Source organism: Geotrypetes seraphini, chromosome 3 (genome assembly GCF_902459505.1).
Source record: "Geotrypetes seraphini chromosome 3, aGeoSer1.1, whole genome shotgun sequence".
In the NCBI taxonomy this organism is placed as follows: Eukaryota; Metazoa; Chordata; class Amphibia; order Gymnophiona; family Dermophiidae; genus Geotrypetes; species Geotrypetes seraphini.
In genome coordinates this window covers 270264752-270292501 of record NC_047086.1, presented here as the reverse complement: position 1 = coordinate 270292501, position 27750 = coordinate 270264752, and the positions used below count along the sequence as shown (strand labels likewise).

General features: G+C 43.2%; 1 protein-coding gene across 2 annotated transcripts in view; it reads right to left on the bottom strand.

Moving 5' to 3' along the window:
* NLRC4 (NLR family CARD domain containing 4) overlaps positions 1-27750 on the bottom strand; it is a 204789-nt gene that overhangs the window by 35313 nt on the left and 141726 nt on the right. For both annotated transcript variants that reach the window (XM_033937920.1, XM_033937919.1), the window contains exon 6: positions 25309-25479. In XM_033937920.1, the coding sequence (XP_033793811.1) occupies positions 25309-25479 (171 nt within the window). The remainder of the gene's footprint in view (positions 1-25308; positions 25480-27750) is intronic.

Below are 27750 nucleotides of genomic sequence, written 5' to 3'. Positions count from 1 at the left end.
CAAATAGCATTAGTCCATAATTATGCAAATAAGTCCTTAATAGACATTAAAAGGATGTAAACACGGATTCTCATGTAGCATACAGCTTCCTCTGATAGGCAATTGTCTTTGTGTAGTGATCCATAATTAATAAGGCAAAAATATCTGTACCGTATATATCATTTAACTTGTTTCCAACAATACCTGAGCAATATTACTAACAGGATAGGTACAGCGTTAAAAGATGACATACAAAAGAAAACAAAAACTTATCTGCTTTAATTCAGATAGGCTAAGGTCTAATATATGTATTGGCTGAATTATATTTGTCAGCCTAAGGGAGTTATAGTTACAATGGCATATGACGTTCAAAGGACAGGAGTAATATGCTAAACATAAATATGAATTAGCAAAGAGTCAAACCCAAGCAAAAGGATGGCTAAGCTATAACCTTAAACATATTAACACATAGGTTATATTGAAACATACTAAAATAAAGAGGATAAACCCTAAAAATTACAATAAAATAGGATTTATGGGAAAAATGTCCTTCCCATGGGATTCTATTAAATCATGGGTTCAATTTTGTTTCTTTCACTAATATTCTGAATGTCAATCAGCAAAAAGACCTAAACTACAGTATTTTGAATTCCAATCAATAGGACTGGATATTTCCTTCAGCAACTTATTAGAAAAGTTCTTAAACAACAGTTAGAACCATTTTTTTTTTATAATAAAGCCAAACGCTAATTGCATTGTGTTAAACCAAAAAGTATTTCTGCGTGTATCAGAGAATATGTAAGAAAAAGAAGAAGTAACATTTCTTTTACAAGTTCCAAGAAAAGGCAGAGAAAGAAAGACTGCTAGAAGTTTGTTTTTTTTTCCGAAACTGTTATGATAAGTAAAGGAACAATAGTTCCCCTTTTATATTGCTGTTAACCGTGCAATGGGTTAACAGTACAGTACATGAAGAAAGCAGAAGTTACTTTCGCTTCGGTGTGTTAGCACAACATTAATTAATATTACCATTTGGGATAGAAGCGGATCATAAGAACCCTATGCAATATGTTCCAGTTATTGTAGCATCGCTCTACAACATAACTACTTTATGTTTGATGCTGATTTTTATCAACAAATACAGGGAACTGCAATGGGGGCCACTATGGCCCCGTCTCTGGCATGTCTTTATGTTACAGACTTTGAGGATATCTGCCTGTACCCATCTATATATTTTTCAGAGGTTTACACGTGGAAACGATACATAGATGATGTTTTTTTGATTTGGACTAACACTTTGGATTCATTCCACCAATTTTTTCAGTGGCTAAATACATGCAATTCACACTTGCAATTCACTGCATGTACTTCATACACCCATATAGCTTTTTTGGATATTCACATCACTATCAATCAAGGAGTTTTTTCCACTACCATTCACCGCAAGCCCACTGATAGAAACACGTTGCTGCACTATAAGAGTTACCATCCTCGACATCTGAAGAACAATTTACCAGTGGGCCAATTCTTAAGACTGAGGCGCTTGTGTAGCACCAGAGAAGAATTCAAACTCCGGGCAGGAGACATGTGGCAACGTTTCAGTGAACGTGGGTACCCCCATAGCATTATCAAAAAAGCTTATAAACGGGCTTTATATGCCCACCGGGAGTACTTGTTGCAACCATCCTCTGACCAATGTGAATCTCGATTGGTGTGTACACTGCCCTATTCATACCAAGCATTTCATATTAAAAAAATTATAAACACACACTGGCACCTTCTTCAGGTACATCAATGTCTGGGGCAACAACCCCTTTTTGCTTATTCTAGGGGTAAAAATCTTCGGGATTCTGTATCCACGTCTCATTTTGTTAGTCCACCAGGAGACATTTTGATACCCGAGCCCAAAGGACATTTTAAATGTGGCAATTGCACTATGTGTATGCATGTTTTGGAAACTACTAGTATTCACCACCCCACGTTACCAAAGCAACATGTGTTACAGCATTTTTCAGATTGTGATACCCAAGGGGTTGTTTACCTCATTCTGTGTCCATGCAATTTGCTATACATCGGACACACCACCAGAAGCATTAAAACACGAATCACAGAACATTTGAGTAAAATCAGAAGGGGGGATATCAATGCCCCCTTAGTTCAACATTGGCAGGCTACTTCGCACCAGCTTCAAGATCTACAATTTGTGGTATTAGAGGTGGCCCGTGGTACTAGAGGAGGCAATTCTCAAGCATGGTTATGGAAACGCGAGCAAAGTTGGATTTATCACTGGCAGACGGTAACTCCCTCTGGTTTGAACAAAGAAGTGGAGTGGTGGGCGTTCCTCCACTAGATGATTGACATCTTCTTCAATGTATAAATGCCGGGTGCTCAGCTGAGCACTTACGTCACAGGAAACTAAAAGATTACAGAATCAACAGTAGGTGTCCCGCCGACAGCGTCGAGAGTTTGGTAAAGTTTTTTGGTTAAGGCATTGATATTAATCATTGAATCCTGATATTTTCATGCACTTTGTTTCTTTGATGTTGCAGGACTTATATACAATCCAAGTAGCGAATATACAGTTTGCGAGTGGGTTCTCTGAAGAAGCCGGTGAGGCGAAACGCGTCAGGACCCAGTCACACCTATGCATTCTCTATATTTCAGCTAAGTTGCTTACTTTTTTGAAGCTTTACCTATTCAAAGTTGCTTAAAATTTGGATTTACCTTTTTTGGACTTATGAACTTTATAAATCAATTTAGCAGTACTTCACAACATCTTTTACAGCTCGGTGCAATGATCGATACCATTTAAGTCTCTTTAGGGCTTCTGCCTCTATTGAGTTCTTTATCTTTCCATCGTGGAATCTGAGCACCATTGTATGATAAAAGACGTTTGAAGCATACATTGTTCCTTTATGTGTTACTTTGTTGTCCAGTTATTGTAGAGACATGAATAATGAAAAAACAAAAAGAAAATAGCAACTAATAATTTCAAGTTAAAGAAATAAAGCACTACATTTCCCAGTGTCCCTAAACATAGACACATCAACCAGGAAGTAGCTCGGTATGTTTGTGTAATGGAAAAAAGAAGAAGAAGCATAACTCATTTCTTAAACTTTGATCACAGACAAAGAATAAGGTTGGAAATGGTTGTGGTGAGTAGTAAAAAATAAATCTTCTTTCATTATATTGGTAATTATAGTGAGCGCTCATAAATGGAAATCCACTCGTATTTCCATAAACACTGAATTTGACATATGACACAATACAACAGATAATGACTCATAGTAACATAAAAGACTATAACGCTGAAAAATAGACAGACATTAATTGCTAGCGAGTATTAAGGGAGTGCCCCTCTTGTATAATTTATTTCATTTTTAGAGTATTTAGCAAGTGCACTGTAGTTTTTCCTAACTTCTAGAAAACAAATGATCGTTAGTAATGGGAAAAAGTGAGGTGATGGGAAACGCCCATAATAAAAATCCCAGACCTAGAAAGACAAAGGATGTGTTTATTTTTTACATTGTCAGTTATACTTAATGCCTGTCAGTTATTTGGTTAATTAGCGTGGTAGTTAGAGAGGCTCTAAAGTCTCTTGACCCACAGACCTCAGAAATGCCTAGGGGTATGTTCATTAATCTTCAAAGAACATACAGACCACAAGTGGCACCCATAGTCGTCATAGGTCTAATGTTAGTTATTTATATTTATTCAAATAGCTTATATAAATATTTTAGATATTTTAAGTATCAAAAAAGTACTCATCTTTTGTTTTCATCTACGCGGGTGAGGGTAGGCATAATCACTTGTCACGAATCCTTCCTATCTACGTACACTATCTCTATACTTTCGATATTTGTCTCTCATCCCTTTTTTCCAATACTGTTTGTATTTATATATAAAAACAATAGTGATCCAAATCATTTCTGTAATTTCGTTCTTCTCTTTCTCAAAAACAATCCTTTATAATCCAGCAAACTTATATGAAATAAATAATTGTTTAATGAAAGCTTATGGTAACATTGAAACGCAGTTAAAATATATACTTCCTCTTTCAGTCTCATTCACTCTCATCCCCCTCACCCCCCCCAATTTTTTTTTTTTTTTTTTCTGGTTCGTGACCACAAAAGAACAGGAAACAAAAACTCACGAGAGCAAAGCTTTCGCTGTCTCACAAAGCGCCATATGTTACACAGGCCAGTACACAAGCGACAGCTAGCATAAACGGAAGAATAAAGGAAGCCTGTAGACAGCATGACAAGCTGAAAATATCACAGTAAAACACAGACTCAGAGCCAAGCCAAGGCTAGAAGACCCCTCTTGTTGGTAGCAAAGAAATAAACCCATAAAAACAGAACTAATAAGCCAAAACCCATACAAAATAGTGGCCAGCCAGAGAAGTATAAGACAAGGGGATTCCTAAGGTCATATAGAGCAGGGTGAGAAATCAGACATAGTGGGCTCCGAGACAAAAACACTACTTAAGCACAGTTTCCTGGAAAGTGGGGGAAGGTGGGGAACGGGGTGCATAGCTGTTGAATAATTTCACAGATATCATCTAATGCCTGAGAGATAGTGGCCCACGGGACAGGGGAGTAACGACCAGTATGTGTTGTAAGAGTGTGATCTGCTTGCCATTGCACTTGGTGTGCAACGGAAGGTGGAAAGATAGGACTAGGGTTAAGAGTATATGCTGCGGAGAGCAAAGGGGCAGTGAACAGTGGCAGAGAGCGATACAAACGGGAGGACTGAGACGCTAGCAGCAAAAGCGGAGAAGCAGGAGAAGAAGGGGGTGGGAGACTGCAGGAGCAGGCAACATGGGAGAAATAAACAATATATCCAACTACAAAGTATACAAACTAATGAGTCTAAAAATAAAACTAATAAGAATACTTACAAAATGATGCAATGTGATCACAGAAGAGCAGGTACCTGTGTAGCAATAACTCAGGCGTGGCCAGAGACCACAGAAACAGCATAACCACCAGTCAAAGCTGGTTCAACAGTCACACCATAACAGTGATAGTTTGATATAGCAGAGGAAATGTCAGGCTTGGCTCAAGACCACAAGAAATAAAGAAAAGAATTTAACCAGCAAACGAATCAGTGTCTGTACCAAAAAAAGAAAATTAAGGAGTGTAAAAAGAAGGCATATAACGGAAGTGTTAGTGGGTGACAACACATATATACATCAACTACGCCCTGAACTAGAGGCTGACTACACAACCCGCCAACCATTCTGACTCCTATCCTATTCTGACTCCTATCCTAACCTATGGACTGACTACCACCCGCCAGTCAGAAATATATATATATATCCTAATTCCTAAACTATTCCTAAGCTATGGACTGACTACCACCCGCCAGTCATAAACATATATACATATCCTAATTCCTAAACTATTCCTAAGCTATGGACTGGCTACCACCCACCAGTCATAAACATATTTACATATATCCTAATTCTTAAACAATTCCTAAACTATGGACTGGCTACCACCCACCAGTCATAAACATATTTACATATATCCTAATTCTTAAACAATTCCTAAACTACGGACTGGCTACCACCCACCAGTCATAAACATATATACACATATCCTAATTCTTAAACAATTCCTAAACTATGGACTGGCTACCACCCACCAGTCATAAACATATATACACATATGTGTATATTCGGACTCATAAACTATCAATTATAAACCATAAATTTTGGACCATAGACTGACTATCCAACCTGCCAGTCTATACAGGACCCGTAGGACAGCTAGGGATGGTAGCTCGGTCCCAGGCGAATAGACATGAAATCCTGCACCAGGGTCCGGGATAGTCCAAAGCTGACGCCACAGGGCCTGTGTAACGACAAACAAACAGGATTAGTAAGAAAAAAGAAAGCAATGTTTAAGGCAGACCACATTCCATTGCTGGCTTTAAACTAGAAAAAGAAAGAAAAAACCGCATAAAAGGGGAAGTAAAATATCACAGCAAATCTGCAAGAAAATAAGGAAGTTTAGGTAGAGACACTGCATAAGTACAAGCAGGCAACCCAGAAACACACTTTTGGCCAAAAGTAATGGAGAGGCAATCTGACAAGCAGAGTATAGGCCTTCAATCCAGAGAGGTCTCTAAAAGGGGCATGTTCCCTTTATTTCAACGTCGGGGTTCACCACTGAGGTAGATAGGCCGCTGTCTAGGCCTACCTCGGTAATGAGACCTCGAACACTATATACTGGTTTCAATAAGTATATATTTATTTATCCAATCAATAACAGCTTACAGGAATAAATCATTTAGTATATAGCGTAACAGAAGGTGGCTCAGAAGGTGACCTCTAGGCCTAGAGGTCCTCTGATGTCTGTTCTGACCTCTCCCTTCTAAAGGCCTGGTTTTTATACATTTCTTAGTGGCCAACACCACGTTGGTTTACATCACATGATACATCCTTATTGGCTATTTACTTATGCATTACTGCCTAACTACATTCATCTATTGGCTGTTCTCATCTACGTCATGTTATATGTCCACTCTGTTTTCCGTAAAGCCTACCTTTTCCCCGAAATGCCTGTTTCCCCACCATATTAGTACTTCCGAGCACAAGCCCCCCTCCCAACTTTAAACATCTCTGATACTTTCTATTAGATGATTTTTCTTATGAATTCTTTCTTCTGAGAATTCTGTCTTCTGACCATGGTCTGTTTATCTCTTTATGGTATCTGGCTGGGTGGGCCTTGGTGTAAAACCACAGCTAGCCCACAGCCTCAGGACCTGTTGCTTTTTCTCTAGTTTTAGTAGCTAATTGAACTCATAAAACAGCGTATTTCTCCATCTTTGCATGCTCTTCAGTTAATGGTGAAATATCTTTCCATAGTTAATCTACTGTTTCTATCATCTGCAGAGATAGATAAGGTAGATGTCAGTTGCAGGGGTTGAGGGCAGTTTTTCTGTAAAGAGAAAAGTGATCTTTGTCTTCCTTCCATCCCCCTTCACCTGGCTAATGTCAGGACTTTCCGGGATGTATCCATGCTTTACCTGGCTTGCTAATGTCAGGACTTACAGGGACCAGAGCCTCCATGCTTTATTCTCTCTCAGATAGCAGCAAAGTCTTTCTCATGAAATAAAATGCAGACACTCAAAATTCTATGCCCATAAAAAGTGCCAGTGCCAGTATAATACAGAAGTTTCTAACTAAGATAGCAGCAAAGTCTTTCTCATGAAATAAAGTGCAGTCACTTAGATACCAATTGAATATCCAACATTCATGTGCCAATATAAAGAGTGTGTGGGTATCACTCATATAACCCAACTCTGATAACTAGTAAAACATCAATACTATACCAGTTTGCTACAAATATAAGCAAGGACTCAGACTGTTACCAACCCCACACATTAAAACATTTACACTCGCATATCCACTCACACCAAAAAACATATATCATCATTCATCATCATTCATCACTACTGTCATTCATCACCACTCGACAGAGCTCCGTTTCGTTTCTTCATCAGGAGCAGGATGCCAAATCATGTAATATGATGGCCCAGTGGAGAAAACCGACAACCAAATATCGCAGTTAGTCGGTCCAAAGTTTCAATTTCAAGAAGATTACTCGGAGCTAGCGTGTACAAATCAAACCACGCAGCGTGGTTTGATTTGTACACGCTAGCTCCGAGTAATCTTCTTGAAATTGAAACTTTGGACCGACTAACTGCGATATTTGGTTGTCGGTTTTCTCCACTGGGCCATCATATTACATGATTTGGCATCCTGCTCCTGATGAAGAAACGAAACGGAGCTCTGTCGAGTGGTGATGAATGACAGTAGTGATGAATGATGATGAGTGATGATATATGTTTTTTGGTGTGAGTGGATATGCGAGTGTAAATGTTTTAATGTGTGGGGTTGGTAACAGTCTGAGTCCTTGCTTATATTTGTAGCAAACTGGTATAGTATTGATGTTTTACTAGTTATCAGAGTTGGGTTATATGAGTGATACCCACACACTCTTTATATTGGCACATGAATGTTGGATATTCAATTGGTATCTAAGTGACTGCACTTTATTTCATGAGAAAGACTTTGCTGCTATCTTAGTTAGAAACTTCTGTATTATACTGGCACTGGCACTTTTTATGGGCATAGAATTTTGAGTGTCTGCATTTTATTTCATGAGAAAGACTTTGCTGCTATCTTAGTTAGAAACTCCTGTATTATACCGGCACTGGCACTTTTCATGGGCACAGAATTTTGTACGTTTTAGGAGTATATAACTTTATTTCAATGAGAAAGATTTTGCTGCTATTTTAGATAGAAATTTCCATATTGGTGCTGGCACAGGCACTTTTCATGGGTATATAACCAGTTTCTCAGGGTTCGGGCAGTTTTGCACATTTAGCATAATTTTGCACATTACAATTCTTTTAATGGATCTTCATAATTATTTAGATCAACTTTTAGATGTTAACTTATGAGGTCAAAAATTAAATTAGTGCAATTTATAACCACCCCTCACACATTTTTCTATAATTAATTATATTTATGATGTTGGTCTGTCTGTGATGGGGTATTTGTTTGTTATGTCCTCATATTCCCCTTGTCCCTGAACCACAAGCCTGCATTTTTTCACTTACAATGAATTATTCTGTGTATAGAAGATGGTCATAGATTTGATGATGTATGAGGCAATTCTCATTTAGACGCATGTCTGGTGCTAGTCACCTATGAGACTTAGCCTGAGCCAAAAAGGTTTTCTCGATTCATGGTGGGCTCATACTGATATCTTTGACCTTTATTCCATTATTACTTTTATATTTAGCATAGTTACAGACTTCTGGCTCAGGCACAGGGGGATTTAGCCAATTTTAGGAATACTTTGATAATAGCTTATTGGCTATATACTTTGTAGGGTTTTTGTTTTTTGCTATATTGGTAATTTTAGTCACCCATATCCCTCTATGCCTCTCGTAAGGAGATGTGCATCTAGTTTGCTTTTAAATCCTAGAACAGTGGATTCCGCAATAACTTCCTCTTGGAGAGCATTCCAGGTGTCCACCACTCGTTGCGTGAAGCAGAATTTCCTGATATTTGTCCTGGACTTGTCCCCCCTTAGCTTCAGTCCATGTCCTCTTGTCCGTGTCACATTGGACATTGTAAATAATTTTTTTTCCTGCTCTATTTTGTCGATTCCTTTCATTATTTTGAAAGTCTCGATCATATCCCCTTGCAGTCTCCTTTTCTCAAGGGAGAACAATCCCAGTCTCTTAAGTCATTCCTCATATTTCAAGTTCTCCATACCTTTTATTAGCTTCGTTGCTCGTCTCTGCACCCTCTCCAGCAGTTTTATATCCTTCTTTAGGTTGGGAGACCAATGTTGGACACAGTATTCCAAGTGTGGTCTGACCATTGCTCTATAAAGCGGCATTATAACTTTCTCCGATTTATTCGTGATTCCTTTCATCATGCCTAACATTCTATTTGCTTTCTTTGCTGCTACTGCGCATTGTGCTGATGGTTTCAGGGTCTTATCTATCAGTACACCCAGGTCCTTTTCTTGTTTGCTCTTACCCAGAGTTGCACCTGACATTCTATACTCGTGTTCCTTGTTCTTTCTGCTTAAATGCATTACTTTGCACTTTTCTACATTAAACTTCATCTGCCATTTCTCCACCCATTTCTCTAACTGACACAAGTCACTCTGGAGTTCCTCACTATCCCTCTGTGATCTGATTGCCCGGCATAGCTTTGTGTCGTCTGCAAACTTGATGATCTCACTGGATGTTCCTTCTTCTAGGTCATTGATGAAAATATTAAATAAGATGGGCCCAAGTACCGAGCCCTGGGGCACACCACTAGTCACTTTCTCCCAGTCTGAGAACTTCCCATTTATGCCCACCTTCTGCTTTCTGTTCTCCAGTCATTTGCCTATCCATCTTAGTATATCTCCCTCTATTCCATGGCTTTGTAGTTTCCTGAGAAGTCTTTCATGTGGAACCTTGCCGAACGCTTTCTTGAAGTCCAAGTATATTATGTCCACCGGTTCTCCACTATCAATTTGTTTGTTTACAGTCTCAAAAAATTGAAGTAAATTTGTCAAACAATAAATGTACATATACATATTGAAAAAGAATGAATAAATAAATTCTGGAGTATAGTATCAAAGTAAAATACATTCTCTACATATATGGAAATTCATTAAAGTAATGAAATTACATGAACAGATATATTTAATTAATATAACCATTTCCCCATTACAACAAAAAGTAATGATTAGACATTTTACTCCTAAAAGGTTTAAAAGGTATCACAAACAAAATTCCCTCCTCTTTAACACCTAGGGCTTTTACAAAGCCGCGTTAGCGGCTTTATCGCACGTAACTTTTTAGCACGCGCTAACCCCTGCGCTAGCTGCAAAAACTACCACCTGCTCAAGAGGAGGCGGTAGTGGCTAGTTCGGTGCACGCTATTATGCATATTAAACCACTAACACGGCTTCGTAAAAGGAGCCCCTAGCTAGTGTTGGAATTTCTGTATAGAGATTTTCTGCAATATGGCAATCCTGCTCTGGGAAACCAACAGTACTAGAGCTCTGGCATTTCTTGTTAAATCAGCTTATGATAAATGAGAGAAGCCGAGGAGTGTTTCAACGAGGCTGAGTTGGAAAATCCTTTGCATCAAACACCGCAATCTTAGATCCAGAAGAAAAAAGTACTGCCTGCATCCTTCTGGTTGGAACACACATTTTCCCAGCACAGGATCAGAGAAATATCACTGGGTTATTTTCTTCTAGGATATCAAACATAATAATCATGTCCTGAACAGTCAGAGTAATAGCAGGCACCTTTTGCACACTAGCAGAGATCTGAAGAGCAGATGTGGCTAAGGGCTTCATCTCTTTGTCACTGTGGCGGAGCAGAATGTGGGGATCTCCCGAAGATATGGAGCACTGGAGTCTGAACACCGCTATCTCTTCTGGCAAGAAGCTGAGGTATATCGACTCCTCCCTCCGGTGTTGCCCTATAGTCTATACCACAGTACCATCACCCTGCCAGGCTGCAGCTGTGTGTCCTGCCCTGAGGCAACCTTAAGAATGATATGGCGTTACTCAAGAGGGTTCAGAAAAGGGCAACGTGATTGATAAAAGGTATGGAAAACCTTACATATGCTGAAAGATTAGAGAAACTGGGGCTCTTTTCCCTGGAAAAGCGGAGACTTAGAGGGGATATGACAGAGACTTACAAGATCATGAAGGACATAGAGAAAGTGGAGAGGGACAGATTCTTCAAACTTTCGAAAACTACAAGAATGAGAGGGCATTCGGAAAAATTAAGTGGAGACAGATTCAGAACCAATGCTAGGAAGTTCTTCTTCACCCAGAGGGTGGTGGACACCTGGAATGTGCTTCCAGAGAGTGTGATAGGACAGAGTACGGTATTGGGGTTCAAGAAGGGTTTGGATGATTTCCTGAAGGAAAAGGGGATAGAAGGGTATAGATAGAGGATTACTATAAAGGTCCTCGACCTGATGGGCTGCCGCATGAGCAGACTGTTGGGCACGATGGACCTCTGGTCTGAATCAGCAGAGGGACTTCTTATGTTCTTATGCTGGGCTACTTTAGATCAGTCCTTGTGATCCACGCCAGTGATCCACTGCACCCTAGTAGCTGGAACTTCCTTCTTATATATAATTTTCCTATTAGAAGGCTCATTTAAATGAGAAGGAAAAATCAAAACAAACAAGTCTATGATTCCATGATAGAAGTCCAAAAAGAATTGATACGTCCATTCCATATAGTTAAATAAATATTTGAAAAACATTAAACATCAAATTCTTCATTAGATCTCCAATGTCCAGAGAAAATTAGTTAATAAAAATTTAATTACACCTAACAAGATTATCCATTTAGTCCATTGGTGTTTCTTGTTGGGATAAAAACTCTTTTAGCTTTTCAGGATCTTCAAATTGGTAAAATGTATCTTTATGAGTTACTCTCATTATAGCAGGGTAATAAAGCCCCTATTGTTCCCCTATATCCTTCAATTGTCTCATTTGCAGAAATTATTTTCAAAGCTGCACTGTTTCATGTGCAAAATCTGGGACAAACAGGATGTTGGAATCCTTATTAGATACATTTTTTTTTCCTTTGCCACCCTTAAAATTTCTAAGACGTGCTGGAAATGCAGCAGTCACAAAATTACTGGTCTGGGTCTCACCTGGTTATGAGGTCTCCTCCCCGGGATCCTATGTGCCCTTTCTATTTCCAGTGGCACTTTCAGATTAAGGGGGAGTATTTTTGGAATCATGTCCTCTAGGAAAGATAATATATTTTTTCCTTCTGCCCCCTCTTTTAAACCCAGGACTCTTACATTATTCCTCCTCGCCTGGTTTTCATAATCAGTCATCCGTTTTCCCATCTCTTGAATGATCTTGTGGTCCTTTTTGCAGTACTGCTGCTCTTGCTCCACTTTCTCCACCCGGGACTCCATTTGATTCATTCTGGTACTAAATATATCCAGCTTGCTTCCCAGATTTGCCACCTCTTCTGTGACTTCTTTTAAAGCTATTCTAATATTTCTTAACTCCTCTAGCAACTCAATCATGTCCAAGGCATCCACAGGCAGAGGAGTCTTAACATGGGTAGGAGGATCTTCTTTTAGCCTTTTCATTCATATAGAGACAGCTTATAAAGCTGAAAAATCATGCTACCAGGCTCTTTAAAACATTGGAAACCACTTATTGTTTCAAAGGTCCCTATTCACTAAAGTCAGCGATCGTCGCTAAGCCTGTTTTCACAGGTTTAGCAACAAACGCTGCTAACCAACCTAATTCACAAAACAGCCCACCGCATATTTTTCCTCTCGATCGCCCATTTTCCAATTTGGCCATGCAAATTAGTAAAACCTCATGCAAAATAGCCAAGCAATTGATTCACTTATATTGCTTGGCTATTTTGCATCAGGTTTTATGATCCTAAAATCCAACCCATTTTCTTTTCCATGGTACAGATATTTTGTGTGCATTACACATGCAAAATATCTGCCTCATAAAAAATAAAAATAAAAAAATCTCCCACTGCTTGCAATCCCCCAACAATTCATGTCTAAGCCAATCAGGGACTTCCATAGGAAGGAGCCTAAGGAAGTCCCTTATTGGCCAAAACAAATGGCCAATCAGGAACTTCCTTAGGCTCCTTCCTAAGGAAGTTCCTGATTGGATCAGATGCCTCAGGCCCCTCCCAAAGGAGGAGCATGAGATGTCTGAGCCAATCAGGGCATTAGGCCCCTTTCCGTGCATCACATGTACCGGGGAGGGGCCTAAGGGCCTGTGGCATAGCAGGCTAGCTGGAGGAGCAGGAGCAGAAGGTGTTTATAGTTCCTCCTGCTCCCAACAGAAGAAGGTATGGATACTGGGGAGGGGAGGAGGCACTGCGGTGGCAGGAGGAAGTGGGCATCCCTCCTGCCATTTTTTTTCAGAGAAGCCGGCGGGAATCATGGCAGGAGGGAGTAGGCATCCCTCCTGCTGGTTTTTTGTATGTCACTTATAGGGAAGTCTATCAGTGTTATGAGTGTCTATGTATGTAAGGATACAACCGTCCAGACAAGCATCATTCTTTGACATGATTGGTCCTTGAAAACTAATGGTAAGTAATTTTAATTTTATTTTTTATGAAGTAGTTATCTTAACTTGAGCAACAAAGCAATCAAGGTTTAATTATTGTTTGGATCTTCTTATCTTTGTGAACTTGGATTTTCAGCTCTGACAGAAATTAAATAGAAAAAAAAGAGAACTGCAGATGGAGGATGATGACATGCATGTTTGTCAACTATCGAGTTGCATTTTGAGTAAATTTGCACTCAAAAACAAGCACACCCATCACATTGATTAACAATTCTGTTCTATCTACTTTAGTTTCACTGTTGTTACAATTACCCATACTTTTTAAAAAATCTTTATTAAGTTTTCAAACTAACATAAGTGCAAACAATATACATATAGTAATAATCACAATCATCACTTATAATCCGTCAATTATAATACAGAAAGAATAAAACCCCCTCCCCTATCAAATATTTTCAAACAGGGAATATAAAAGTAATATCCCCCCTCCTTCCACCCTCTCCTGGATGTGTGTTAAAACAATGGAAAATGAAGATAAAGACAATTATAACAAAGCCAGAAAAGACATCAATGGACCCCAAACTAATTTGAATATCTTATTATACCCCCAACATGTCAGCGTTCATCTTTTCATATTTATAACATAGGCATAAATTTGCCCACCAAAAAGTATAACTAAGGTGATCCCAATTACAAGTAACCATTTGCATGGCTATCCCGGTCATAATAAGGAAAACCCAACATTTATATCTGTCCAATGAGGGTTTTGAATGCAATATCATCCTACATATGACAACATCATATATCAATAGAATTGATGACTCCAATCTGTCCCCATATTGACTTCCAGAAGTTGAGTAGAAAAAGACAATAGAACAGATGATCCAGTGTCCCTATGTCTAGATGACAGTGCCAGCACCTATTAGATTTAGAACTGTCTAACAAATAATTTGGGTTTCCTTTATGTTAAATCATTAACTTGCATGAGCTCTTAATACAAATTTTTTAGATCTTACAATTGGGAAAATTTTTCAAATCCAAATGGTTAATACAATATTTTCAATACAATATATTTAATACAATATTTTCAATTTCAAATGGTTAATACAATATTTATAAAGACTTTGGTAAATAATTGAATAATTGTATGAAGACGCTCTTTGTAGAACGTTCAATAGGAACCCTTTCTCTTTTGTGATCTTGGTGAATGAGGGAGCTTGCTGTCAGCTTCACATGTTAATATCTTTAGGAATTCTATAGAAATCATTTTGTTTTTGTGATTTTAGTTAACGGATGAGCTCTTTGCCAGCTGTAAATGTTGGTTTACATGTTTTAGTAAAGCTAATAACCTAACGAGTGAGTGGGCTCTATTTAGTTTTTCCATTACCAATTCGAGGGAGGGTTGAAGGTTTCACTGAAGGTTTTCCATTGGCCCTTGGTTTCTAATAATGTCACGTCCTGCCCCATTCCCATTGGTTATTTCATGTCAGCATCCTATTGATAACGGGACGCCATTTTGAGTTCTGATGCTAGATTACAATTGCTGTGGTGCAAGAAGAGCAAACAAGGACTTCCAATGTCTAAAATAGTAGGTACAATATTGAGTTTTTGAATGATCATACGGCAATTAATCAAAATAAAAAGGTTGAAAATTTCATTAGTATTAAAATATAAGTCGATAGCTTTGTAAGTTCACTGAGCAATCAGATATTGGTGAACGAGTTGCTTACACAGGAACTATTTTTAAAGTTAACTAATATTCATGTGGGTTTTTTTCCAAACAGCTTATTAATTGATGTTTTAGATAAAGTTAATGCAAATGAACATTTGAGTGTTTCTTAGGTGTTATCAATTAAAAACCTTAAAATACTTCAGTCAGGGAGTTTTTTTCAATACCAATGCAATTGATCTTTGTAAAATTAATTTTTAATCTATTTGAGTTTTTATTCACAATATAAGTATAATTTGAAATGGGTGGTTAATTAATATTCTAGATCAAGAAGATTGAGATGTTTGAATCATGTCATCAATTAAAATTTTGAAGATTGATTTTGTTTTAACATGATAAATTAAATTTAGTGGAGTAAAATTCTCCACTAAATTTCTCCACTAAGTGGTTAAAGCTACAGCCTCAGCACCCTGGGGTTGTGGGTTCAAACTGGTGAAACGGGAGATTCCCTGTCGGGTACTCTAGCTGCTGTGTTACTACGCTGGATTGAGACATATCTGAAGGATTGTAGCAGCTAAGTGGTTTTTTTTTTTTTGGCCTAATGCTACGATTTCGGATCGCTGTGCCTTTGGGCCCTGTTGCCACATTTTTTTCACATGTGGGGCTATGTACTCCTGGTGCTTTTGAACTTTGACTTTGCAAGCTATTACAATGCTTTTCTTCACCCTACCGGTTTGTTTGTGTAGGAGTATGTGTGAAGTGGAGTTTTTTGCCAAATGAAGCTGAACTCAGGCTTTTTCTCCACTTCTTTTGTTGTTTTCGGGTTGATTAAGTGTTTCTCCTTGTGTGGATGGTTGGGTGAATGTATGTTTAAGCCTTTTAGCGTTGCTGAGCAGGTTCATTTGTTCTGTGTGGGGTTGTGGGTTTGAGTTATTTATTAGGTTGTGGGTTCAAACCCATGCTGTACCTTGTGACCTTGGGCAAGTCACTTAATCCCCCCATTGCCCCAGGTATACTAGATAGATTGTGAGCCAACCGGGACAAACAAGGAAAAATGCATGAGTACCTGAATACATTCATGTAAACCATTCTAAGCTCTCCTGGGAGAACAGTATAGAAAATTGAATAAATAAAAAATAAAATAAATAAATTTTAAAATTGGTTCAAGATAATTAGAAGATAATGAATCTATATTGATTATTATATGCAACAAAAGATTAATTTATTTGGACATTTTAATTTATTTATATCATCAATTAATAGGCATGATTAAATGATCAAGAAGGGTATTTAAAAGTGCTAATTTATATGGTTAATATCAGTTCGGACATATATTGAAGAACACTAATTAATGGGTGTTGAAGTAGTTATGTATCATAATGAGTAAAGGTTTTTTAGAAAATTTCTAAAATCTTTTAAATTTATTTTATTTAATAAAGATTAACAACAGGTTAAGTATCAACAATTAAGCAATTAATGGCCGTTTGGTGGAGGATGGGCTGGGGAGGGCTTCAATGGCTGGGAGGGTGTAGAAGGGCTGGAGTAAGTCTTAACAGAGATTTCGGCAGTACCGGGTAAAGCTTTGGATTCTTGCCCAGAAATAGCTAAGAAGAAAAAAAATTTTAAAAAAAAAATTTAAATTGAATCAGGTTGGGCAGACTGGATGGACCATTTGGGTCTTTATCTGCCGTCATCTACTATGTTACTATGTTAAATAAATTTGGTAATAGGGTATATGTATTTTCACTCTTTATAAATTATTAAAGTAGTTCATTTTATATGCAGGACAAAAATATGTTGGAGTAAAGCACGAGCCCTGAAGAAACTCACCAGTGAAACGGATGGGTAGCCGTCAGACTTTAAGTTAAGTGCTCTTCTTTATATTAGGTGTCCATCACAATTAAAAATTACAAAAATGTTTTCAAAAACCCTGCACAAGACCGATGATGAATACTTCACCCCAGTAAGGATACAAAAAAATAAACACAAATAGTGCCTTGGGTGTTTGAGGTCTTTAGTATAATAGAAACTCTCTTGAGTTAGTTCTCAGCCAGTTTGTGATTAATTTATTGAACAAACTTTTTTTCCATAGACAGTGTGAATGATTTTGGGGGGGAACATTTTCTGAATGGTGTGGCATGGGCAAGGAAAGCACAGTTACTTACCGTAACAGGTGTTATCCAGGGACAGCAGGCATATATTCTCACATGTGGGTGACGTCATCTACGGAGCCCCGATGCGGAAGCATTTTCAAGCAAACTTGATTGAAGATTTAAGTTTGCTCTGCTGCTCCACGCATGCGTGCCTTCCTGCTCCACTAGGGGGTGCATCCCCTCGTGGTCTCCAGTTCACTTAACTAGCAAAGAAGCCAACCCCGGGGAGGTGGGCAGGTTGTGAGAATATATGCCTGCTGTCCCTGGATAACACCTGTTACGGTAAGTAACTGTGCTTTATCCCAGGACAAGCAGGCATGATATTCTCACATGTGGGTGACCTCCAAGCTAACTGAAAAGGGGTGGAGGGAAGTTGGCAATTTAAGCAAATAGATTTCGCAATACCGATTGGCCGAACCGGCCATCGCTTCTGGACAGTGAGTCCAGACAGTAGTGGGAGGTGAAAGTATGAACCGAAGACCACGTGGCAGCCTTGCAGATTTCCTCAATAGGCGTGGGCCTGAGGAACGCTATGGAGGCTGCCATCGCTCGGAACTTGTGTCCCGTTACTCGACCATGCAGCGCGAGACCAGCCTGAGCGTAGCAAAAGTTGATGCAATCGGCCAACCAGTTGGACAAGGTGCACTTGGAAACTGGGTGGCCTAACCGGTTTGGGTCGAAGGACAAAAAACAATTGTGGGACTTTCCGGTGTAGTTGAGTGCGTTGGAGGTAAAAGGCCAATGCTCTCTTACAGTCAAGAGTGTGAAGCGCCACCTCTCCGGGGTGAGAGTGGGGCTTGGGAAAAAACACGGGCAAGACGATGGACTGATTGAGGTGAAAATCAGACACTACTTTAGGCAAGAACTTTGGATGTGTGCGGAGTACCACCTTGTCATGGTGGAATACAGTGAAGGGTGGGTCCGCTACCAGAGCCTGTAGCTCACTAACTCGCCGAGCGGAAGTGAGTGCAAGCAGGAAAATCATCTTCCAAGTGAGGAATTTAGGATGGCATTTGTCTAGGGGCTCAAATGGAGGTTTCATTAGTTGAGCCAGAACCACGTTGAGGTCCCAAACCACCGGCGGGGGTTTGAGAGGAGGGTGGACATTCAGAAGACCCTTCATGAAGCGAGAGACTAAGGGGTGGAGCGAGAGGGCTTTTCCTTCCAGGGGCTGATGAAAGGCCGCAATCTCACTGAGATGTACTCGAATGGAGTTGGTCTTTAGGCCGGAGTGAGATAATTGAAGTAAGTAGTCAAGGACAAGAGGGATGGGGACCGACACCGGGTCCTGGCTGTGAGAGGAGCACCAGGCTGAGAATCTGGTCCACTTTTGGGAATAGCAGGTTCTCGTCGAGGTCTTTCTAGAGGCCTCCAATATCTCCTTGACTGATTGAGACATGGGGAGAGAAGTCAGGGGGAAAGAAACCAAGCATTCAGATGAAGAGATTGAAGATTGGGATGTAACAGCGAACCCTGACTCTGTGATAGCAGAGAGGGAAACCGAGGCAGAGGCAGTGGATCTCTGACACTGAGTTGAAGTAGAAGGGAAAACCAAGGCTGGCATGGCCAGCGAGGAGCAATCAGGATCAGGGTGGCTTTCACCGTTTTCAGGTGGACCAGCGTCCGCAGGATCAGAGGAAACGGCGGAAACGCGTACAGAAACCTTCCCTCCCAGTCGAGGAGGAAGGCGTCGGCCTTGAGTCGGTCCGGGGAGTGTATCCGGGAGAAGAAGAGGGGCAGTTTGTGATTGTGGGGGGATGCGAACAGATCTATTTGAGGCGTTCCCCACTTTTCGAACACCTGTCGTAGGGTCTGAGAGTGCAGTGACCATTCGTGTGGCTGGAGGAGGCGGCTGAGTCTGTCTGCCAGACAGTTTTGTTCTCCTTGTATGTACACCGCTCGAAGGAAGGTGTTGTTGGAGATTGCCCATTTCCAGAGGCGCATGGCTTCCCGACAAAGGGGCCAAGACCCTGTCCCCCCTTGTTTGTTTACGTAGTACATTGCTACCTGGTTGTCGGTTCGGATGAGGACCGCCCGGTCGTGAAGCAGATGTTGAAAGGCTACAGCTGCGAGATAGATGGCCCGGAGCTCTAGCACGTTGATGTTACAGCGGTGGTCTTCTGCTGACCACATCCCCTGGGTGCGGAGGCCGTCCAGGTGGGCTCCACAAGCGTATTCCGACGAGTCCATGGTGAGTACCTTGCTGTGAGGAGGGGCGGTGAAAAGCAAACCTCTTGAAAGATTTGAAGAGTCGGCCCACCAGCGGAGCGATCATTGCAAGGAAGGAGTCACTGTCATGGGACGATCGATCGGGTCATTGAGACGCCATTGAGAGGCCAGGGTCCATTGAGGGATTCTCAGATGGAGACGGGCGAAGGGTGTGACATGGACGGTGGAGGCCATGTGGCCCAGGAGAGTCATCATCTGTCGGGCTGATATCGAGATCAGCTGTGAGATCCTTCGGCTCAGACTTACTAACGCCTCTAGATGCGGAGGGGGGAGGAAGGAGCGGAGGTGAACCGTGTCTAGCGTGGCCCCGATGAATTGTAGGGACTGCGAGGGGCGTAGTTGGGATTTTGGGAAGTTTATCTCAAACCCCAGACTCTGTAGGTAGATAATAGTCTGTTGGGTCGCTGAGATAACCCCTTCCCTGGACGGGGCTTTGATCAGCCAATCGTCCAGGTAGGGGAATACCTGAAGACCTTGGGAGCGTAAGGTAGCTGTGACCACCACGAGGCACTTGGTGAAGACCCGAGGTGACGATGCTAGGCCGAAGGGGAGGACTCGGTATTGCAGGTGCAGGTCTCCCACCTGAAAACGCAAGAACTTGTGGTGAGCGTGGTACACTGGAACATGTGTGTACGCCTCCTTCAGATCGAGGGAGCAGAGCCAGTCGCCCTCGTCGATCAGGGGGTAGAGGGTCGGTAGGGAAAGCATCTGAAATTTTTCCCGTACCAGAAATTTGTTGAGGCGTCTCAAGTCTAGTATTGGGCGGAGGTCTCCCGTTTTTTTCGGAACCAGGAAGTAACGGGAGTAGAAGCCCTTCCCCCGTTGGCCGGGGGGAACCTCCTCCACTGCTCTCAGGCGAAGCAGATCTCGAGCTTCGGAGAGGAGTAGGGGTAGCTGCGTCCAGTTGGGAGGGCAATTCCTTGGGGGGTTGTCTGGAGGAATGGCTCGAAAGTTGAGAGAGTATCCTGATGAGATCACGCCAAGGACCCATGCGTCCGACGTGACTTGTTCCCAGCGAGGGTAAAAGGCTTTGAGGCGACCCCTGATGGGAAGGAGGCCTGGGACTATGGCGGAGGGAGCCCGCCCCCTTCCGCATATCCCGTCAAAAGGACGGGGATGGTTTGGTAGTCGCAGGCGGTTGGGACTTGGGCATGGCCCGATGGTGTGCTTGCGGACGCCTGGGCGGAGGCCGCGAGAAGGCAGGAGTGGATTTTTGTGGGTAGCGGCGTGGAGGGGCCCTGAACGGCCTGGACGCGGGCGGTTTAGGCTTTTGCCGCACGAGGGAGGCAAACGAACGTTCGTGTTCGGAGAGGCGTTTTGTAGCCGCCTCGATAGTGTCATCGAACAGTTCTTTACCCACGCAAGGGAGGTTAGCCAACCGGTCCTGTAAGTTGGGGTCCATGTCGACCAGGCGCAGCCAAGCTAGGCGGCGCATGGCGATAGCAAAGGCTGCTTCTCTGGAGGAGAGTTCAAAGCCATCGTAGGCCGCATGGAATAGATGGAGGCGTAGGTTGGAGAGGGACTCTGAAAGCAGGTTAAACGCTCCTTGGCGGGAGGCCGGTAAGTCAGTCTCAAAGGTTCTCAGTAGTCCAATGAGGTGTTTGAGGTAGGATGTGAAGGTGAAGGTGTAGCTTTGCACCCTAGAGGCCATCATCGCATTTTGATATAGTCTCCTGCCGAACTTGTCTAGGGTTCGGCCTTCTCGGCCTGGGGGGACCGCCTCTGAGATCCTGGAGGGGTGAGCCTTTTTCAAGGAGGATTCTACTAACAGCGACTGGTGGGAGAGCTGCGGTTGTTCAAATCCCGGGAAGGGTACTGTACGGTACTTGGCCTCCATTTTGGAGGGCACTGCTGTGACCATATAGGGGGTCTCCAGGTTCCTGAAGAAAGCCTGTTGGAGTACCGGGTTAGGCAGTAAGCGAAGGGACTCTCTGGGCAGTGATGGCATATCCAGCTCCGCTAGGTACTCCTTAGAGTATCTGGAGTCGGATTGGAGGTCCAAGTCCAAAGCGTGGCCCATGTCCTGGACAAAGCGAGAGAAGGATGGGCGGGATGTTCCCGAGGCCCCGTGCGGGGTCGGTGAACGAGACCTCCGTCAGGTGGAGAAGGATGGGGAGGCTTCCCTTGAGTATCGAGGCTCCTGCTCCGATCCGCGCTCCGAGACCAGGGACACACTGTGAAAGTGTTCCGGGGTCGTGGATCTCCGACGTCTCGAGGAGCCCCTCGGAGACGATGCCGGGGTTCGGGGTACCGATGGATGTCGAATCGGTGACCTCGACCCGGACTCCCTCGGTGAAAGCACGAAACCTCGGATCGGAGCCCCGGTCCGAGGGGGAGTTCGGAGGATGCGCAGGTTGGAGAGTGATAGCTCCGTTACCCTCAGCGGTCCTGTATGAGGTGTAGGTGAACGGCCTCGTAGAGTGGGGGAACCCCGGGCCTTCTTGGAGGTACGGCGGTTCGAGGTTTCTGTCGTTTTAGCACGACATTTTGCCCCGCGGCGGTCTGTGGAGGGAGAGCGCCTCGGGTGTCTCGGCGAGGAGTCCGAGGAGGATGGGATGCGGCGAAGCTTGCGTGCTTTTCCTCGAGGTGGCTCGACGCGAGGCTCAGGCTGGTCTTGCACATGCGGGGTCGAGGTCGAGGCCGGTTGTAGATGGGCCATTGCAGCGGACAGCTCCGATGAGATCATCGCTCGGAGTAGGTCCTGGAAGACGGGCACGGACAGCATCGAGGGCATGTCCACTGCCTCGGTGCGCTCCACCGGGGGCGACCTCGTATCAGAGTATTCCCGTGTGGTGGAGGCACGGCCCGAAGGCTTGGAGGACTTCGCCGGGGCTGTAAGCATGGGACTTCCGCCATGCGTCGCCGGTGTCCCCGAGGCTGGCTTCTTCGCTGTTACGGGACCTGAAAAGGGAAGAGGGGACTTACCCGGAGCCGAGGCTTTCTGTTGTCCCGAGGACTTCGGGTTCGAGTCTCGAGGCGATGCCGAGGTATTCGGGGCCGAGGTCAAGGCCGGGGCCAACCTCGAGGCCGAGGTAGAGGATTGGTCGGCGGCGAAGAGGTCCGCCATGCGGGCTTTTCTTCGGCGAAGGGCCCGGTTCTGGAAAGTAGCGCACTGGGGGCAGGAGTCGGTTGGATGAGCGGCCCCCAGGCAGAGGATGCACCGGCGATGTGGGTCTGTGATGGAAAGAAGCCGCTCGCACTGGGTGCACTTTTTAAAGCCGGTCAAAGCCGGGACATAGAATCGAAACTGGCCGCGGCTCGAGTAGCCATGCGGCCACGGGGACCCGGAAGCCCCCGGGTCAGTCAAAAACGAAGCAGGAATGAATTGAAACAAGAAAAAAAATTCGCGCACAGCGACTTAATCGAGAAAATAAGAAAAAATCGCGGTGCTAGAAGGCAGTTGGGGCAGAGCCTGAAAAACCACGACTTCTAGGCTCAGCGGAAAATTTTGAACTGGAGACCACGAGGGGATGCACCCCCTAGTGGAGCAGGAAGGCACGCATGCGTGGAGCAGCAGAGCAAACTTAAATCTTCAATCAAGTTTGCTTGAAAATGCTTCCGCATCGGGGCTCCGTAGTTGACGTCACCCACATGTGAGAATATCATGCCTGCTTGTCCTGGGATAATGGGTGTTCCTGCATTATCCAGTTAGCGTATTCTGATTATCATATACCAATGGATAACATAAATTTAACCCAAAAGCACTTAGGCCCTGATTCTGTTTAGGACGCCCGGGAGAGGTGTCCTATTCAGAATCGGACCTACACTAAACCCCAATTCTGTAACCGGCGTCCATGTTACAGACGCTGGTTAGAGAATCGGGTTAGATTAGACACGGCCCGCTACACTTATCGCGGCAAGGGATCTCTCTGCCGCTATAAGTATAGCGGGCCGCGGCCCCCTGTCCGATTGCAGGCAGGAGTGTGCCCAAAACCTCATGCTTAAAGATGCTCCCCCCGACACTACCGCCCGCCCCCCCACCGACACTACCGACTGCCCCCCCCGACACTACCGATCTCCCTTCCACCCCGACACTACCGATCTGGCAGGAGGGTGCCCAATCCCTCCTGCCCTAAGACGCACCCTCCCCCCCCGCTAACAGCCCCCAAACCTCCACCCCACCAACTAACCTTTTCTTTTGGCCAGACGGGTCTTGCCCGTCCAGCCGGCAGGCCCGCCTCATCGAAATGAGGCAGGCCAGCCCCTTCCCGGCCCATCCCACCGAAGCCTAAGGCCTGATTGGCCCAGGGATGGGCGGACTCGCTATGCCTAAGGCCTGATTGGTCCAGGCTTCTAGAGCCTGGGCCAATCAGGCCTTAGGCTTCGGCAGGATGGGCCGGGAAGGGGTGGGTCCGCCTCATTTTGATGAGGCGGGCCTGCCGGCTGGACGGGCAAGACCCGTCTGGCCAAAAGAAAAGTTTAGTTTGGTGGGGTGGAGGTTTGGGGGCTGTTAGCACGGGGGGGAGGGTGCGTCTTCGGGCAGGAGGGATTGGGCACCCTCCTGCCAGCGATCGATATTGTCGGGGGGGGGCATTTCTGGCAGGAGGGTTTGGGCACCCTCCTGCCAGCGATCGGTAGTGTCGGGGGGGGGCATCTTCTGGCAGGAGGATTTGGGCACCCTCCTGCCAGCGATCGGACAGGCGGCCACGGCCCGCTATACTTATAGCGGCAGAGAGATCCCTTGCCGCAATAAGTATAGCGGCCGCGTCTACTTACAATGTAGACCAGCATTTTGTTGGCCTACATTGTAAGCGTCTCTTCCTCTACTAGGGAGATGTGTAGGGCCGCCTAGGTTTGCCTAAGGCCCGCCTAAGGCCCTTAGGCGAGTTTAGGCATCTTGCGAGCCTCCCTAGGCTCCCGGAGGCGCCTTCAATATAGGCGGCCTGCCTGGGGAGCATTTTTTTTTTAAACGTGCATCCCGATTGGCTGATTAGACAGCTGTAGGACGCCTACAGCTACCTAAAATCGGGACGCACTTTGTAGAATCAGGGCCTTAGTGCCCTTAAATAGGAAGCGGAAAATATGCCCGTGTTATCTTCTTGCAGATACCAAGCACTAATGGGACATTAGGAACAACCTGCAAATAATAAACAAAGAGAAAGCGCTAAAAAGATTCCATGTTATATCTGAGCTTAGTGTGCAGGAAAATCTTGCCCTAAAACATTTTCCTCCCAATATTCAGCACTATTGAACCAGCAAGGAATGGATCCTGGCTGGTTGCATAGTGCTAAGCCAGTTGTGCTAATATTTTGCACAAGAGAGCCACTGAATATTAGTGCTTAGCAGCTAGCAGATGACCGGCTATGTCATGCAACTTAGCTGGCTGATTTAAAATGCTTGAAATTTAAAGTGGCCAAATCGGGCCACTTAATTAGTTGGTCTATCTTTGGCCGGTATAAACTTAGTCAGCCAATGCTTAATATCGGTTTAGCTGGCTAACTTTCTAACAGCCAAAAATAGATCAGATAGTCAATGCTGGTCACCAGAAATGGCTCAGCATTGAATATCCAGGTTTAGTTCATACTGTGGGAGACAGCCTGGCTATCTCCTGCAGTCTGAATATCGGACTTTTTAAGCCTATATTCTACCACACTTTAATAGAAGGCCTCTAAGATAGATATTGTAAAATAACATTAATTGGCATAGCCAGTGCTAGAACTTACCAAGTATTTTCACTGCTTTCCCAGATAGGCAACAGTCAACTAGTTTTATTTCTTGAAGATACCTGGGCTCAGCACATATGGATTCTACTATATCAACCATTCCATTTCCAATATTGGTCAGATGAGATAAGTGCAATATAGCCAACCTCTTCAAATTCTTCAGACCCTGAGCTGCAATCATTTGAACAAAATAAATAAATAAAATGTAGGTAGAATAATTCTCTAATACTGAGCTTGCAGTACTCAATAACCTTTTAAAACACTAGTTGCCACATGCAAAAACATCCAAGCAGTAGTATTCAGATAATGGCAAATGCCAAATAAGTGTAGAGAAGTGAGCTATTTGCACTATCTAGATAGCTGTTATTCAGACTGCTATCCAGACTGCTAATCTGGATAAAACTTAAAACAGCTCATTTTGCTGTCCAGATAGTTATCTGGACAGTGATGCTGAAAATTGCCACAACCTAGATAACTTGAGTCTTTAGTACTATTACTACTACTATTAATTATTTCTATAGTGCACTGTACAGTCTTTACTCTGGATTGCCTCATCATTACCCACGAGGGGGGCATGTTCAAAAAAAACATCTAAGTACATCATGGATGTTTCCAGCTGAACATCCAAAGTTGGAGGTACAAAAATGGCCATTTTCGAATGGCAAACTGCTGGACGTCCAAATGTAATTTTTTTTCTAAAATCGTCTACTTAGACATCTTGATCGCTAGAACGTCTAACTTTATACCCTATTTTCGATCTGAAAAACTTTCAGGTTGATAACGTTCTAATCCTGACCATTTGGACGTGGGTGGGGCCAGCAATGGGACATCTTAGAGGGCACTGCTGTGAACTTAACATATAGGGTGCCAGCTGTATAACTCACCATAACCACCTTATAATTTAGGGTGAGCCCCCACCCCGATAGCACTTTTGGCTACAGGTGGCACATATATGGCAGTATAGTAGGTGATGGGAGGGCTCACATGTTCTACCGTAAATGTAATGGTTAGAGTGGCTTGTGGGCCTGGGTCCTCCTCTTTATGATTTACTAGCTCACCCACCAGGCTACTTAAGACACTTGTGTGCAGCTCTACTAAGCTTCCCCATACCAGATGCTGCTGTTTTTGAGACAGATATGTACCTTTTTGTTCTAATTTTTGTGTGGTGGAAGGGGGTCAGTGAGTCAGTATTTGCCTCTCCCTTTCCCCTATTTGTCTAACCTTATCACCTTTAAATCATACTGGAATAAAGAAGCTGTACCTAGAGGAATTATTTCCATCTATCCTCTGAGAAAACTCCATAAATGTGAGTATTTATGTTATATTTACTCAATAAAGTATATCTCAGAAAAACAGAAGTATCTGCATTTGAAAATGCCTAGAGGTTTAACTCCGCTTAAAATATGACACGTAATCTGGGATTGCATTGTATTAGAGTGGCAAAGTGAAAACGGTGATTAATATTCAAAGAGCTAGTGAAAACGGTATGGTTATTATTCAAAGAGTTAGTAAAAACAGTGCTTAATATTCAAAGAGAAATTGATGCATATCTAGTCAGAAAGAAAAGCAAGAGTTATTTGATGCATGCGATCTTAAAGGACTCAAGAAACCTAACAGTGAAAAAGTCTGTTCTTTGATGCAAAGAAAATGGTGGTCTTTTACTAAGAAATTGTGTGCATCTGCTTGCAAAGCTACTCTATGTGTTACGAGCACTGTAGCACCCCCTAAGGAGAGTGAATTTGTGTGCATGATATGATACCAGATGAGAAAAGCAGTTTCAGTGGCATTCTGTGAAGGGAGTACTGCTGACCGATTCACATAAGAACATAAGCAATGCCTCTGCTGGGTCAGACCTGAGGTCCATCGTGCCCAGCTGTCCGCTCTCGCGGCGGCCCAACAGGTCCAGGACCTGTGCAGTAATCCTCTATCTATACCCCTCTATCCCCTTTTCCAGTAGGTAATTATCCAATCTTTTCTTAAACCCCATTACCGTACTCTGCCCTATTAACCAATTCAAATCAGGTGAATCGATTCGAATCGGTTCGTTTTTATTAAAAACCGGACTCATCGATTCAGCCGCAAGACGAGTTTGGGCTATTTTATGCCGCCGGCCGCCGGCCGCCGGACTCTTCCTATCTAATATAACTTCCGGTTTTGCAAAACCAGAAGTTACATCGGAAGAAACGAAAGAAGTAATAGTAATAATAATAATAACAGCTTATATACCGCAATACCGTGAAGTTCTATGTGGTTCACAAAGATTAAGCAAAGGTACAAATTGATTGACTTTAAGAGGGGAGGAAAAAAGAGGGTTAATAGGACAGGAAATCCATTTTTGAGGAGAGAATGATCAATAGAACAAGTTAATCGCTATAGAGGGGAGAGAGAAGAGAGGATCAGTTGTCTAGATACTTTAGGAACAGGTGTGTTTTCAAACATTTC